We start from the raw sequence: 12,735 nt of genomic DNA on the forward strand, positions 1-12,735 counted from the left end.
CATACCCACCCACATGACAGGAAATAATATGCCATGCCATTAAAGCACTGAAGAATAATACAGCCCCACATATTGTCTGATTCATCTTTTCAAAACATGAATTTTAATAAAACATAATTCTCATTATTGGTTCAATAATTAAAATACTCACATTACTACATAAACACAAATGAAGACTCCAGGTTATTTAACATATATTGTGCAATTAAAGGCACCCATATTTTACATGTTTTATAATCGTGGGCTTGGTGTAACAACCCACTAAGTCAACATTTACACGTTTTGAGATATTTACATATTTTACTAAGTCTAGTTCAATTCTACCGTATTAACATTATTTTTGATTATAAAAACTTACTCATATCAAACAAAGATAGAAAATACACATTAAGTCATTTTACCAACCAAGTAACATAGTGAATTGTGTACGTCAACATTCTTTTACAAACGCGACTTAATGAGTTTTATCTGATCTGTCAAAAGCGGTTGGTTTTCTAACCTTAAAAATATTGTTTAATTTGAATTGTTAAACTTTTGTAAAATTTAATTGTAAAAGTTAACTTTTATTATTTTACTGGTGATATAAGAGTGCCAAAACAATTATTTATCATGACATATTGTAATCGAACTAACATAAAATACTTCAGTAAGCGGTGACTACCGAGGAATCAATAAGTAAGTAGCCAATGCGTACATACCTACTATTTGGTTGTAATTTTTTCTTTATGATAAAATATCTAAATACAATTTTAAGATCTTACTTCTTCATTACAATAAGACAACCCTTAGCAGTTTACGATATTAATTTTGATTGTTTTATTTTAGATATCGAGTCTGTAATAAAACCTACTCCCAATTTTGAAGAAACAAAAGAGTATACTGTAGATAAAGACAGCGGCGATCTCGTTGAAGTTACCAATTATGCCATTGACAAGACTGTAAATTATATGCCTAACGAACTGTTCTCATACCATATTCTTCTTCTGATGAAGATAGTGAAAGTGAAGATACCGGCTTAGCCACTTTACAGCATCCGATTAGAATGGAAATATCCGATGAAGTATTGGTAAATGATGACGAAAAACATTTAATAGATCTCAGAATGATCCATCTTTCCTTTCTGCAACATTCGACTTGCAGTCAGTTTTGCAAATACCATTTTCTGATGTGTGGCCTATGTACTATTCAAGGCAAGTAAACATGTACAATTTAACAATTTATGAAAATCCACAACCTCACAAAGCATACTGTTTTGCTTGGAGTGAACTAAATGGAAAGCGAGGCAGCTCAGAAATTGATACATGTTTATACACATGGCTTGAAACATTACAGCCCGAAGTAAAACACATCACGGTTTTCTCTGACATATGTGAAGGTCAGAAGAGAAACCAGAATATTCTTGCTCTTTTTTTATACCTTGTTCAAGTAACCTCAATTGACATAATTTTTTAGAAAGTGCCCACTCATACATGGAAGTTGACTCAATGCACAGTGCCATTGAAAAAAAAAATATCAACCTGTATACATTGTGAATGACTGGCCTAGTGTTTTTAAAAGGGCAAGATCTAAGCGCAATAGAAATAAAAAATATGGACCGTACATTACCAAAGAACTCAAATTTAATGAGTTCCTGGATTGAAGGATCTCTCTACACATTTGCTGAAAAGTAAGTTACGGGATTGTGACAATCAAAAAGTAAATTGGCTGAAGTTAAAATGTTTTAGGTTTAAAAAAGGGCAGTCAAATGTTGTTGAATACAGATACCACTATTTCGGAGAGTACAATAAAATTAACATCGAAGGATGAGTTTGTACACTTCCCGTCATATCAAAATGGTACACTTTTTTTTCCCAATGTAAACCTGTGTTCAGACTGGACACAATGGTTCGTGAATCAATTCGTTGTTGCCGTCACAGATAACGGAATTTCAGTAAATTTAAATAAAACGTAAAGCGTAAAAAATAACGTTCAAAAATGTATAAAGTTTTTAGATAGGTATTATTTTTATTATTACCAACAAAAAACCGTATCTAATAAATTTCATAACCAGAGAGAGGATTGAGTTAATGTCCAAAATGTTGAACGATATTTAAACTTAGGGTATTGGCACAGGGAACATTGGAATGCATCTACTGTAATTTTATACTTCAATTACTTACAGAACACAAACTGTTGACTGTATGTTATGTCAATACGTTTAGTAACAGGCAAACTACCTAAATTAATTTATTATTTATTACATAAACGATAAATGTGAAAAACTAACAATATACTTTATCCTACGTAGATTATAAACTAGAAAATATCCGGGGCGAAAAGTGCTTTTCAAAACTATTACATTACAATCCAATATCTCACTGTAATGTTCCTTATGGAGGTTGAATCTACACCCTAATTGTAATCCGTTTTTATCTATAAATAGACTATTACTTTTTTACATTATTATGTATAAAATGTAAACAAAAAACATTTACCTACCCATTGAGATGCATATTTTTTTCAAAATTAAATGATTTACGGTGTACAAATGATAATGAGAATAACATTAAGCGGAGTAAGATATCATCGTCTGTCTTAAAAAATCCTCTTATAACTAAAAAATGTTGGTTTAGTATCTACAGATGTTATCAGCGCGTGAAAACTTCCCGAACATATCCGAACGATTAAACATAAAAAATATTGCTTGCCATCAGTCAGATTTGACAAGTTTGTCAAAGTGAATTTTTAAAGATGCCACGTCAGTTTGATAAAACGTGAATAATTTCAAAAATAGAAGATGGTTGGTCTATTCGACAACTGACTAAAGAGTTAAATAGAACCAAAACCACAATCCACAACATTAAAAAAAAAATGGGAAAACGAGCAGACTTTGGATAGAAGGAGAGGGAGTGGGAGACCAGTTATTACTACAGCCCAACAAGATGAAACATTAACTAATTATTTAAGAGCGTATCCCTTCCATACGGCAAGGCAAGCAAAAGTCAATACAAACTTTAATGCTTCTATAACTACAGCATTGAGGAGAATTAGAAGAACAGATTTAAAAAATTGTGCAGCCGCCAGAAAATACAAATTTAGCGAAGAACATAAACAAAGTAGACTCCTATTTGCTTTAAATTACGTTTTAAATGATCCAGTCAATTTTTGGGATCGTGTAATTTTTACTGATGAAAAAGTATTCCGTCTCATTAAGATGGCCATATTAGGGTTTATAGACCGCCTCGAAATAGGTTTAACGAAAACTATATTTTATCAAGTGATAAGTCCGGACGGTTCTCTGTAAATGTTTGGGCTTGGATGTATAGAGAAGGTTTAGGAATGTGTTGGAGAACTGAAGGACGGTTCAATACTGAAACCTATTTACATATATTAGATAATGTGATGTTGCCATCGGTTACGAAAATTTTCCCCAACAATAATCTAATTTTTCAGCATGACAATTGTTCCATCCACACAGCCCACCGTGTACGGGATTACCTTATGGAAAATAGCATTGAAGCTCTTCCATGGCCCTCTAAAAGTCCAGATATTGATCCAAAAGAGAACGTTTGGGGACTTATGATCAACAAAATACAAAAAGTAATTGTAGTTCCCCAAAACAGGGATCATTTATGGACCATCACTGAAGAAACCTAGGAAAGCTTGGCCGAAGATGAAAATTTGTCACTAAATTTAATAAACTCAGTTCCCAGAAGATTACAAGAAGTGATTAATAATAATGGAGCTATGACAAAATATTAACTTTTCAAATTGTAATACATATATTTAAATTCCACACTTGTTCACCGCAAAAATTATTCATTTTTTATTAATTTCAAATTAAATTTTAAATTTTTCCAGTGGGTTTTATTTACTGTAGTATTCCACAATTCAATATAGTTTTGTGCTACACTTTACGAGAAACCAATCACACCTCTCGATTTGAAATTAAACATAATAATTTAAAGTCATGTCTAGATTTATTATCTATCATTATTTTTAAATTGAAATATTTTCATAAATTATAATAAAACACGAATCAATGTATGGGTACTGAGATAATGGAAAATTGCAAAATTAATAGAATTGTTTAAGATGTATGTTTAAATAAATGTTTAAATATAAATGTGACTGACTGATCGAGAATGCTCGATATTGTTTTAGTTTTTAATATACTAAAACCTGCGACCTGTCGCACAGCACTGCTTTTAGCTGGTTTGATATAATATTTTCGTTGAACTGGCAACGTTGCCTTCGAAATTAGAATGACACATGTGAAAAGCTCAATTTACACAACTTGAAAAACACGATTTTCGGTTATAAGAGTTGTACCAGTTTTTTATGACGCGAACGGTACTAGTCAAAAAACTGACTGTACTGAGCTTGAACTCAAAAAATTATATAACGGCGCTTTACCCATATCCATTAATAAAAAAGCAGATCTCATTAAACTCTGCGAAAAGGAAGTAATTCCAAGTGAATACCCTGGGTGGTACAGCTCACTACCAACACCTTCGACAGTAAGGGATATTATTCCTAAAACCGAAAATCTCGGAAACGATTTAAGATTTAAGTTGATGTAATAATTAATTGTTTCTATGTAAGAATCTGTATTGTGTTCAATAAAATTTAATACCAACATATGTACTGTGAGTTTTTTTATAGCAATCCGTTACTTAAAACCCCATTAAATCAACCGCGTATTTGCAATCATGATACAAACTTAAAACTCACTAAGTTGCACTTTTTTGGTTTTTTTATCTGTACACACAGTAATAATAAAACTAGTCGAAACATTATTGATAAAACATCTGACAATATATCTTTTATCTAGTAACACACATAAAAATAAAAAAAACAAAGTATTAATTAGGGCTTCAAGAACATGAAACAAGAGGTTTTTTTTTATTAGCCAGATTCTCGAAATGACTTATTTTGACTTAGTAAGTTTTTGAACCACGCCCACGATATGTCAGATCTTTAATGTATACTATATATATACATATATATATATATATATATATATATATATATATATATATATATATATATATATATATATATATATATATATATATATTATGTGGAACACTTTTGGTTTTTGAGCACCTCATTTGTTCTACAAATTTTATTTTATTGAAAATGTGACATATATAAGTCAAAATAATTCTAAAGTCATTGTTTGTACTGTAAAAATGTAGAAATGTCATTAATAACACATACCAACCACAGACCAGACAATAATATATATGTAATTAATTCCTTATTCTAATGAAATCATAAATTACAGGGTGTTTCATTAAAAAATTATGATTATTGTAATACTATGGTTTAAAAATAATATATAGAAACTGGATTTCAATGTAAATTACTAAAAAAGAATTATTTACTCTGTGTGTAGAAAGTTTCAATGAATCTTATTTGTAAATTAAAATAATATAGAAAAAATACAACTTTTTGATCAGTTATAGTTGTGCAAACTTTAGAATTTCATATCTGATTATTTTTAGTGGTAAGTCTAAACATACTGTAGATCTAGTTTAAAATACAAAGAACACTTACCTTGCGATCTTTTCCATTTTTATCCAAACCTTTTAATGGAAGACTACCACCATAAATTAGATTATTCTCTAAGTAACTTATTAACTTTAATGCTTTATCAGGTTTCCTAATACTCAATTGTAATTCGATTGCTAAGAGACTGACCTGTTTTGCTAAAGATTCATCTACAAAAATTATATAAGTATCATATAAGCAAATATACTATTTACAAGACGTAATTAACTTAAAAAAGTAGTAAAAGAATTAACTTACCCATAGGTTCAATAAATTTATATACTTTGTCCATTATTCTTTGGGCATCTGTGTATCGTTTTTGATGAAATAACAAAACAGTCAAGTTGTATAGAATTATGCAATAATCAATATAATCTAATTTTTCTGCTTTAATCTGAAACTAAAAAACAAGATGTTTATATTTATAAAAGTTTTGTTGAATATGGGTATAATCACAGAACAAGTATTATGTTGTATAAAGATGATAATGGCTAGGATCTAGTAAAGATGCATAAAGTACATTCGTTTAGCAAATTCCCATCTGTAGACAAACACACGTGTTGATATTCGCCCTCTTATTCGTCAAGAGGCTATTAAATATAATTTACTGCCAGAAGGCTCTCTGAAACTCACCCCTAGGGCAACAACACACATCGGCACAATATAACTTTTTTTATTTCACATGTTAGCTATTTGTATGCCAAACGTCATGTCAATCCAAGCTGTTCTTTGAGGAGGTTTTATCGTGAGTGAATGGAATATTTCTGGACTTGAAAAAGTATACAGAATGCAGTTTCATAACTTTACCGATATTTTCGATGATGCTGGTTTTATTACAATACATATTATTTTTCTCTAGGCTATTTTGACATTCAATCAATCAACTACGTATGTTAAGTTATTGAAGATAGATAGAATATACAAAAATAATTAAGCACTGATACAGCTGATGAACTCCTTGATATTGATTTAACCCTCACTCCACCTAAAAAAAGACCAGTAAAGGGACATTTTGACGTTAAAACGAAGGAAATGATTTTAAATGTATTTAAACCGGAAATGCAGGAGAACCCTACAAAGTCGAAAAGAACGATTTCTATTAGAGTAGCAGATAAAACAGGTACTGATATTGTTTCTCTATTATTTATTTTAGAGTGCGCATTTTCACTTTATTTAATAAATATTGTTACTTTTTATCTATTGTAGGCATGTATAGCCGTAGTGTACGCACTGTGGTTCATGAATATGAAATTACGGGAACATTGTCGACACTAAAATCAGTTGAGCATCGTAAAAGTATTGTTAACTCGCTGGATGAATTTGACAGAAAAGCAATAAGAAGAATAATCCATCAATTCTTTTTTTCGAAATGAAATACCCCAATAGACAAAGTTCTGAGGGTTGTTAATGAAGATCCGGTTTTGCCTAACTTTAAAAGAACGACGTTTTTTAAAGAAATAAATTTTAAGTTTCAATGTCGTCAGCGAAACAGCATTTTGATGGACAGGGATGAAATTGTCTTGTGGAGACGAGAATTTCTGATAAAAATGAAGTCCTACAGAAATGAAAACCGTAAAATTTACTACTTAGACGAGACTTGGCTAAACGCTGGTCACACCAAATCTAAAGTATGATTCGACAATTCGGTAACATCTTATAAACAAGCGTTTTTAGATTGACTTTCTACGGGGTTAAAAAATCCTGCAGGTAAAGGTTTATCTGCTTTTTCACTTCAAGTAAATTTTAAAATAATAAAATTTTCAGGAAAAAGAAGAAAACTAATAATCTGTCACATTGGCAGTGAAGATGGGTTTGTTCCAGAAGGGTTGTGGGTGTTTAAATCAAAAAAAGTGGGGACTACCATGAAGAGATGGACGGGAAATCTTTCGAAAATTGGTTAAAAAATATATTGCCCTGTTTAGAAGACAACTCCATCAATGTATTGGACAAGGCGTCTTATCATTCTAGAAAATTGGAAAAAATTCCAACTACTGCTTCTAGAAAAGCTGACATCCAAGCGTGGCTGAAATCAAAAAATATAGGGTTTGAGGACTCCATGTTAAAAGTGCAACTGCTGGCTATCGTTAAGGAACATAAGGGACAATATAATAAATATATCATTGATGAGATGGCAATAAGCCAAAACAAAGTAGTTTTAAGGCTGCCTCCATACCATTGTGAGCTCAATCCGATTGAGCTCATCTAGGCAGAAGTAAAAAATTATGTAGCAGCCAAAAACACTACTTTTAAATTTGCAGATATGAAAAATATTTTTTATGATGCAATAAATAATATTAGTCCAACTATGTAATGGAACATTAAATTTTGCTCACAATGATTAAATTTCAAGAAATTCTTACACTAATAGTTTCAAAAGTAAATATATTTAAAAATCATATGATACACCCCAGTACGACCCTGTTTGGCTGCATTTTGTTGATAATTGGAAATATGTAAAATGAATGTAGTTTAGCCAAGATTATGTGGAACACAGATGTAAGGCAGAATCCATGCTGGCATTTTAATCCTTCAAAATTGCAATTTTAAAAGAATGGAATTGATTGACAAGATGTAAAAAATAAGTCAATTTTTTCCCTTTTCACCTACACAACATTATACATACTGAACCATAATATATTTTTTTCATTTTAATACTTTACCCTCACTATAGAATAAAAAATGTATAATTTTAGAGTCTGTCTGTAGCAATTAGGTAGTGACTTAAATTTATTACAAAGGCCTTACAATGTCCATGCAGGTGACTTCTTTTGTCTAAACTCCTTTAAGTCCTTTGCTAGTGACTTGTGTGGGTAGAAATTGATGGGTTATAAAAGTTACATTTTCATCAGTTTTAGCGAGTGAAGCTTCCCAACTTTATATAGCAGCCCTATTCATTTCTGCTTACAGACACAGTTTGTTGAGTAAAATAAAAAAAGTGAGTAAATTGTCCTCTTAGGAATGAGCCACTATCAACTGAAACTGGGCCAAACTTCAAATTATTTTTGCATTAGTACTTTGAAGTCACAATACGACTGCATTGAATTAGTTGATTTTACCATCAAGTTAGATGAGACCTTTAAAAATAATTTACACAATATCATGGTACTTAAAACTTCTTCCAAAATTATACAAAATGATATTTTACATACATGTAATGATATCAGATAGTAGAGAAGAGTTTGTAGACATAAATCAAATTAGTGCCAAATGATTTTAAGATTTAGATATTTCCATGAAGACAGCATAAAATATTTTTGTCATTTTTTAATCTTTAATATGGCAATATGATTTAAAACTTGAACAAAAATTATATTATTTCATTTCTTTTACAAAAAGATAGTAAAACAATGAATGGTAAGACAGTTCTAAAAATGATGGTAGCACAAATACATTATGATGCACATGTAATGAACAGTGGGTCCAAATTCACATTAAAGAAAATATCATAATTTACTTTCATATAGAAAAATGCATAATGTAATTTAAGTATGAACATTTTCATATTTAAACTCCATGAAAAACACGTAAACATATTTCAAAAAATTGAAGACAGGTCTGATTGAACTTAGTCATATTGAACTAACTTCTAGAACCGCAGCATAGGTCACAGTGATTTAAAGTTCATATATTTGCTGAATTATAATTGTTATCAATAGTTGAAACATTGAATTGACTACCATTTGGTCAAATCCAAAAGTTAAACTAACTGAAAAAAAAATAATATCATCTACATGCAAAATCATCTATCACATGAAATGAAAATTATAAGGGAATAATTGGTAAGGTTGTATTTAAATCTGTGCCATATTCCTTACTTGATTACATATTTGTGTCAAATTTTTCTGTACTGTTTCAGTTTTCTTCAAATCATTTTTTAAAAATTCTACTATAGCTCTATTTTGAACTACTTTTAAATCTCCGCTTCTATCTTCTAATTTATTTATAAGTTGAAAGCACGCAGAGTAGTTTTTTCTGAAAAATACGTTTATGAATTACTTAGTATTCTTTTTTGTTATAGTATATCTAAAATACTTACTTTTTAAATTCTGCTAAAGCATTTTGTGCAACTTCTTTATCATGATCAGAAACAATATCCGGACCCTTTTCTTGATCTGACATTATTCACTTATTATTTTTAAATTCTTAAATATAAAATAAAATAACACTTTGTTTAGTAAAAACAAATTTTATCTATTTTCATTTACTTCTAACCTAAAACAGTTTATTTTTCTTCTTTGAATTGTTGGGCTTCTTTCAGATTTTGCGTGTCTTGCTCGAGGCAATGCACAACCAATTATCTATGCAAAAAATAATGATGTTCTATGCAGATCATCGAACAAAAAGACAAGACAAGATTGTCTTTTTGCTCGATGATGCAGATGTAAATTTCTCCGGTGAAGACTATAAAAAGTTGAATTAATCTTTCAAAAAATAATCATAATGTGATCCACATTTGTAAGACAACTTACTTATATTGACAGTGCACCTTTATTATGTATTTGGATATATTTACAACTACATAAATGGATGAAAAAATGTAAAATTATAAGAACTTAGAAGAATATATAGATTTGCTTTGGTTCAAATACGTATACAAATGCTGTTTTTTTTCGCATTTTTCTGACTTTCATTAACCTGCCCATAGCCCCCCTAACGAACGAATTTCTGTCACAATATACTGATCTATGAGTTCTATGACACATATATAAGTGTGAAGCTAGATGATGAATAAAAAGAGTTTAAGTTTAACCTTAATCGTATGTTGAGTTGTGAAAAATGGTAAGATTTTTAAAAAAAACTTTTTTCTAAATTTGTTATACATGGTTTTCTCGTTTTAGGGTAAAACAAAGAAAACTAGAAAGATTGCAGAAAGGCGCTTTGCTAAGATGAAGAAAATGATTAGTTTAAGCGATCCCAGAATCAAAGAATCCTTAAGACAAGCATCAAAGAAAAAGAAACCCGAGGATCCATATGAAATAAAAGTAAATGAAGCACCTCAAATAAGTTCAGCATTGTTTTTCCAATACAATACACAGTTAGGTCCCCCATATCACATCCTTGTTGATACAAATTTCATTAACTTTTCAATAAAAAACAAATTAGATATTATACAGAACATGATGGATTGCTTATATGCAAAATGTATACCATATATTACAGACTGTGTGCTCGCAGAATTGGAAAAATTGGGGCAAAAGTATAGAGTTGCTCTTCGTATAATTAAAGATCCACGTTTTGAAAGAATACATTGCATGCACAAAGGAACTTATGCTGATGATTGTCTTGTGCAAAGAGTTACTCAACATAAATGTTATATAGTGGCCACTAATGATAAAGACCTTAAGAGAAGAATTAGGAAAATACCGGGAGTGCCAATAATGTATGTTTCTCAACATAAATATACAATTGAAAGAATGCCGGATGCATATGGAGCTCCCAAATGATACATTATATCTTTGTAACTATTAATACAATTATTGTTAATAAAATTATTTTTAATCATAGGTGTTATTTCTTTTAGTTTTTAATTTTATTGGTATTTCTGTTACATTTTGCTGTTTGTGTTGACATTTTTCAATTAATTTTTGTCCTGAGTACTTGAAAAAGAATCTAGATGAAAATGCAAAATAAAAATGGAAGTGGTAATAAGATGAGTCATAGGAATAAGTAATAAATATGCATGAGTTATAAGAAATTACCATAAAGAGAGATCTTTGTAGACAGACATTGTACAACATCACAATGACCACTACAGTCCCTCCAGGGGTCAGCACTGAAGAGAGATCCGAGGTCTGATAAATTATCAATAAAAACAAAGTACCTATCTACCAAATGTATAAAACTCCAGTCTTACCATTTGGTCCATAAACTGTTAAATATATTCAAGAAATTTACTAAACAGATATCTGACCTATATGAAAGAGACTGAAGGAAAAACCTAGAGATATATGGAAACATGTAGACCTGAGAATTCTGAATATAACCAACTGGAACAACGAAGCATACCAGAGATCGGAATAAAGGAATCTTTTAGAGCAGGCCAAGACACAAAGGTTTTCGATACATTGATTAGGATGCTGATGAAATGATAAAAAATTAAATAAAACTGCAGAAGTAATTACGAAAAAAAACTTATATTACTTTTTAACTGGTATACAACAATTATAATATAACAATTAACAACAATAATGTAATCTTCACTGCTTAACGGCATACATTAAAAACAAAACTATTCTGCTGTTCCTTTACACCCTCTAATGCAGTTTAATAGTATTTAATAATTAGGCCATTTAAGTAATTTAAGAATATTGCTAGTAAATTGCAATAACTTAAAATTAACGTCTTTTCGTAAAATACTCAAATCATAATCACTTGACTTTACTATTTGAAAACTTTGTAATATTTATGGAAAGTATTTTAGAAATCTTATCAACTGTAAAAATTCTAAAATGTGTCCCCTATAATTAATTTATAATTTAAAATATCAAATAATACACCACACTTTCGTAAACTCCTCATGTGTTTAGCAGCCAACCTAACCGAACAACATTCGCCTGACCTATCTATTGACCAAATATCATTAATTTCAATAATTGTCAATACTTATAATAAGAAGTTTGCTTCTGTAGATTTCATTAAATGAAAATATGTGCAACTTTCAGCGGTTAGAACTCTACCACAGAATAGGTAAATAACAATCAGAATGCCCACTCTCAGATGCCGCCTTTGAAGTGTGTCAGCACGCGATCGCCATATTTTAAACGGAAACATAGACTCGAATTGTAAAATTTGTGACAAGCTAAACATGAATTGTAATTTAAATGTTTAGAGATTAATAATTTAGTAAATTTAAAATAATTTAATCTATTCTTCAACTAAAAGTACGAATAAAATAGTGAGTATTATGTCTATGGTTGAAGTAAATAAATTAAACCGGGTTAATTTTTCTATGCACACCAGATAAAATTTCATTGAACAGCACTGGTTCCGTTTAAAACATGGCTGATTCCGTCTGCGCGAACGAGATGCGCGTACTTATCTTGACCTTGACAAGCAGAGTGGGCAATCTGATTGTTTATTATTCTGACTCTGCCAAGATTGGTATCAAAGACTTGATTAAGGTGTAGAGCTACAGGAAAGGCGTCTTAATAAGATTGTTTATTTGTGTATAGAATCAGTAAATATTTAAGGAATAGCAGT

The 12,735-nt window shown here is 30.2% G+C and overlaps 2 protein-coding genes across 2 annotated transcripts in view; one reads left to right on the forward strand and one right to left on the reverse strand.

Annotated features, from left to right (window-relative positions):
* Not10 (CCR4-NOT transcription complex subunit 10) overlaps nucleotides 1-9,759 on the reverse strand; it is a 40,919-nt gene extending 31,160 nt beyond the window's left edge. The window contains exons 1-4 of the mRNA XM_072532930.1: nucleotides 9,572-9,759; nucleotides 9,351-9,507; nucleotides 5,794-5,935; nucleotides 5,542-5,705 (exon numbers count right to left, since the gene is read on the reverse strand). Of these exons, the coding sequence (XP_072389031.1) occupies nucleotides 5,542-5,705; nucleotides 5,794-5,935; nucleotides 9,351-9,507; nucleotides 9,572-9,654 (546 nt within the window). The 5' untranslated portion in view covers nucleotides 9,655-9,759. The remainder of the gene's footprint in view (nucleotides 1-5,541; nucleotides 5,706-5,793; nucleotides 5,936-9,350; nucleotides 9,508-9,571) is intronic.
* A 418-nt stretch (nucleotides 9,760-10,177) lies between these two features.
* On the forward strand, nucleotides 10,178-11,039 carry Bka (FCF1 rRNA-processing protein Bka). Its single transcript, XM_072531184.1, has 2 exons — nucleotides 10,178-10,314; nucleotides 10,374-11,039. Exons 1-2 carry the CDS (start codon nucleotides 10,312-10,314, stop codon nucleotides 10,977-10,979), a joined length of 609 nt encoding a protein of 202 aa, XP_072387285.1. The 5' UTR covers nucleotides 10,178-10,311; the 3' UTR covers nucleotides 10,980-11,039.
* The last annotated feature ends 1,696 nt before the right edge of the window (nucleotides 11,040-12,735 follow it).

Source organism: Diabrotica undecimpunctata, chromosome 5 (genome assembly GCF_040954645.1).
Source record: "Diabrotica undecimpunctata isolate CICGRU chromosome 5, icDiaUnde3, whole genome shotgun sequence".
Classification (NCBI taxonomy): domain Eukaryota; kingdom Metazoa; phylum Arthropoda; class Insecta; order Coleoptera; family Chrysomelidae; genus Diabrotica; species Diabrotica undecimpunctata.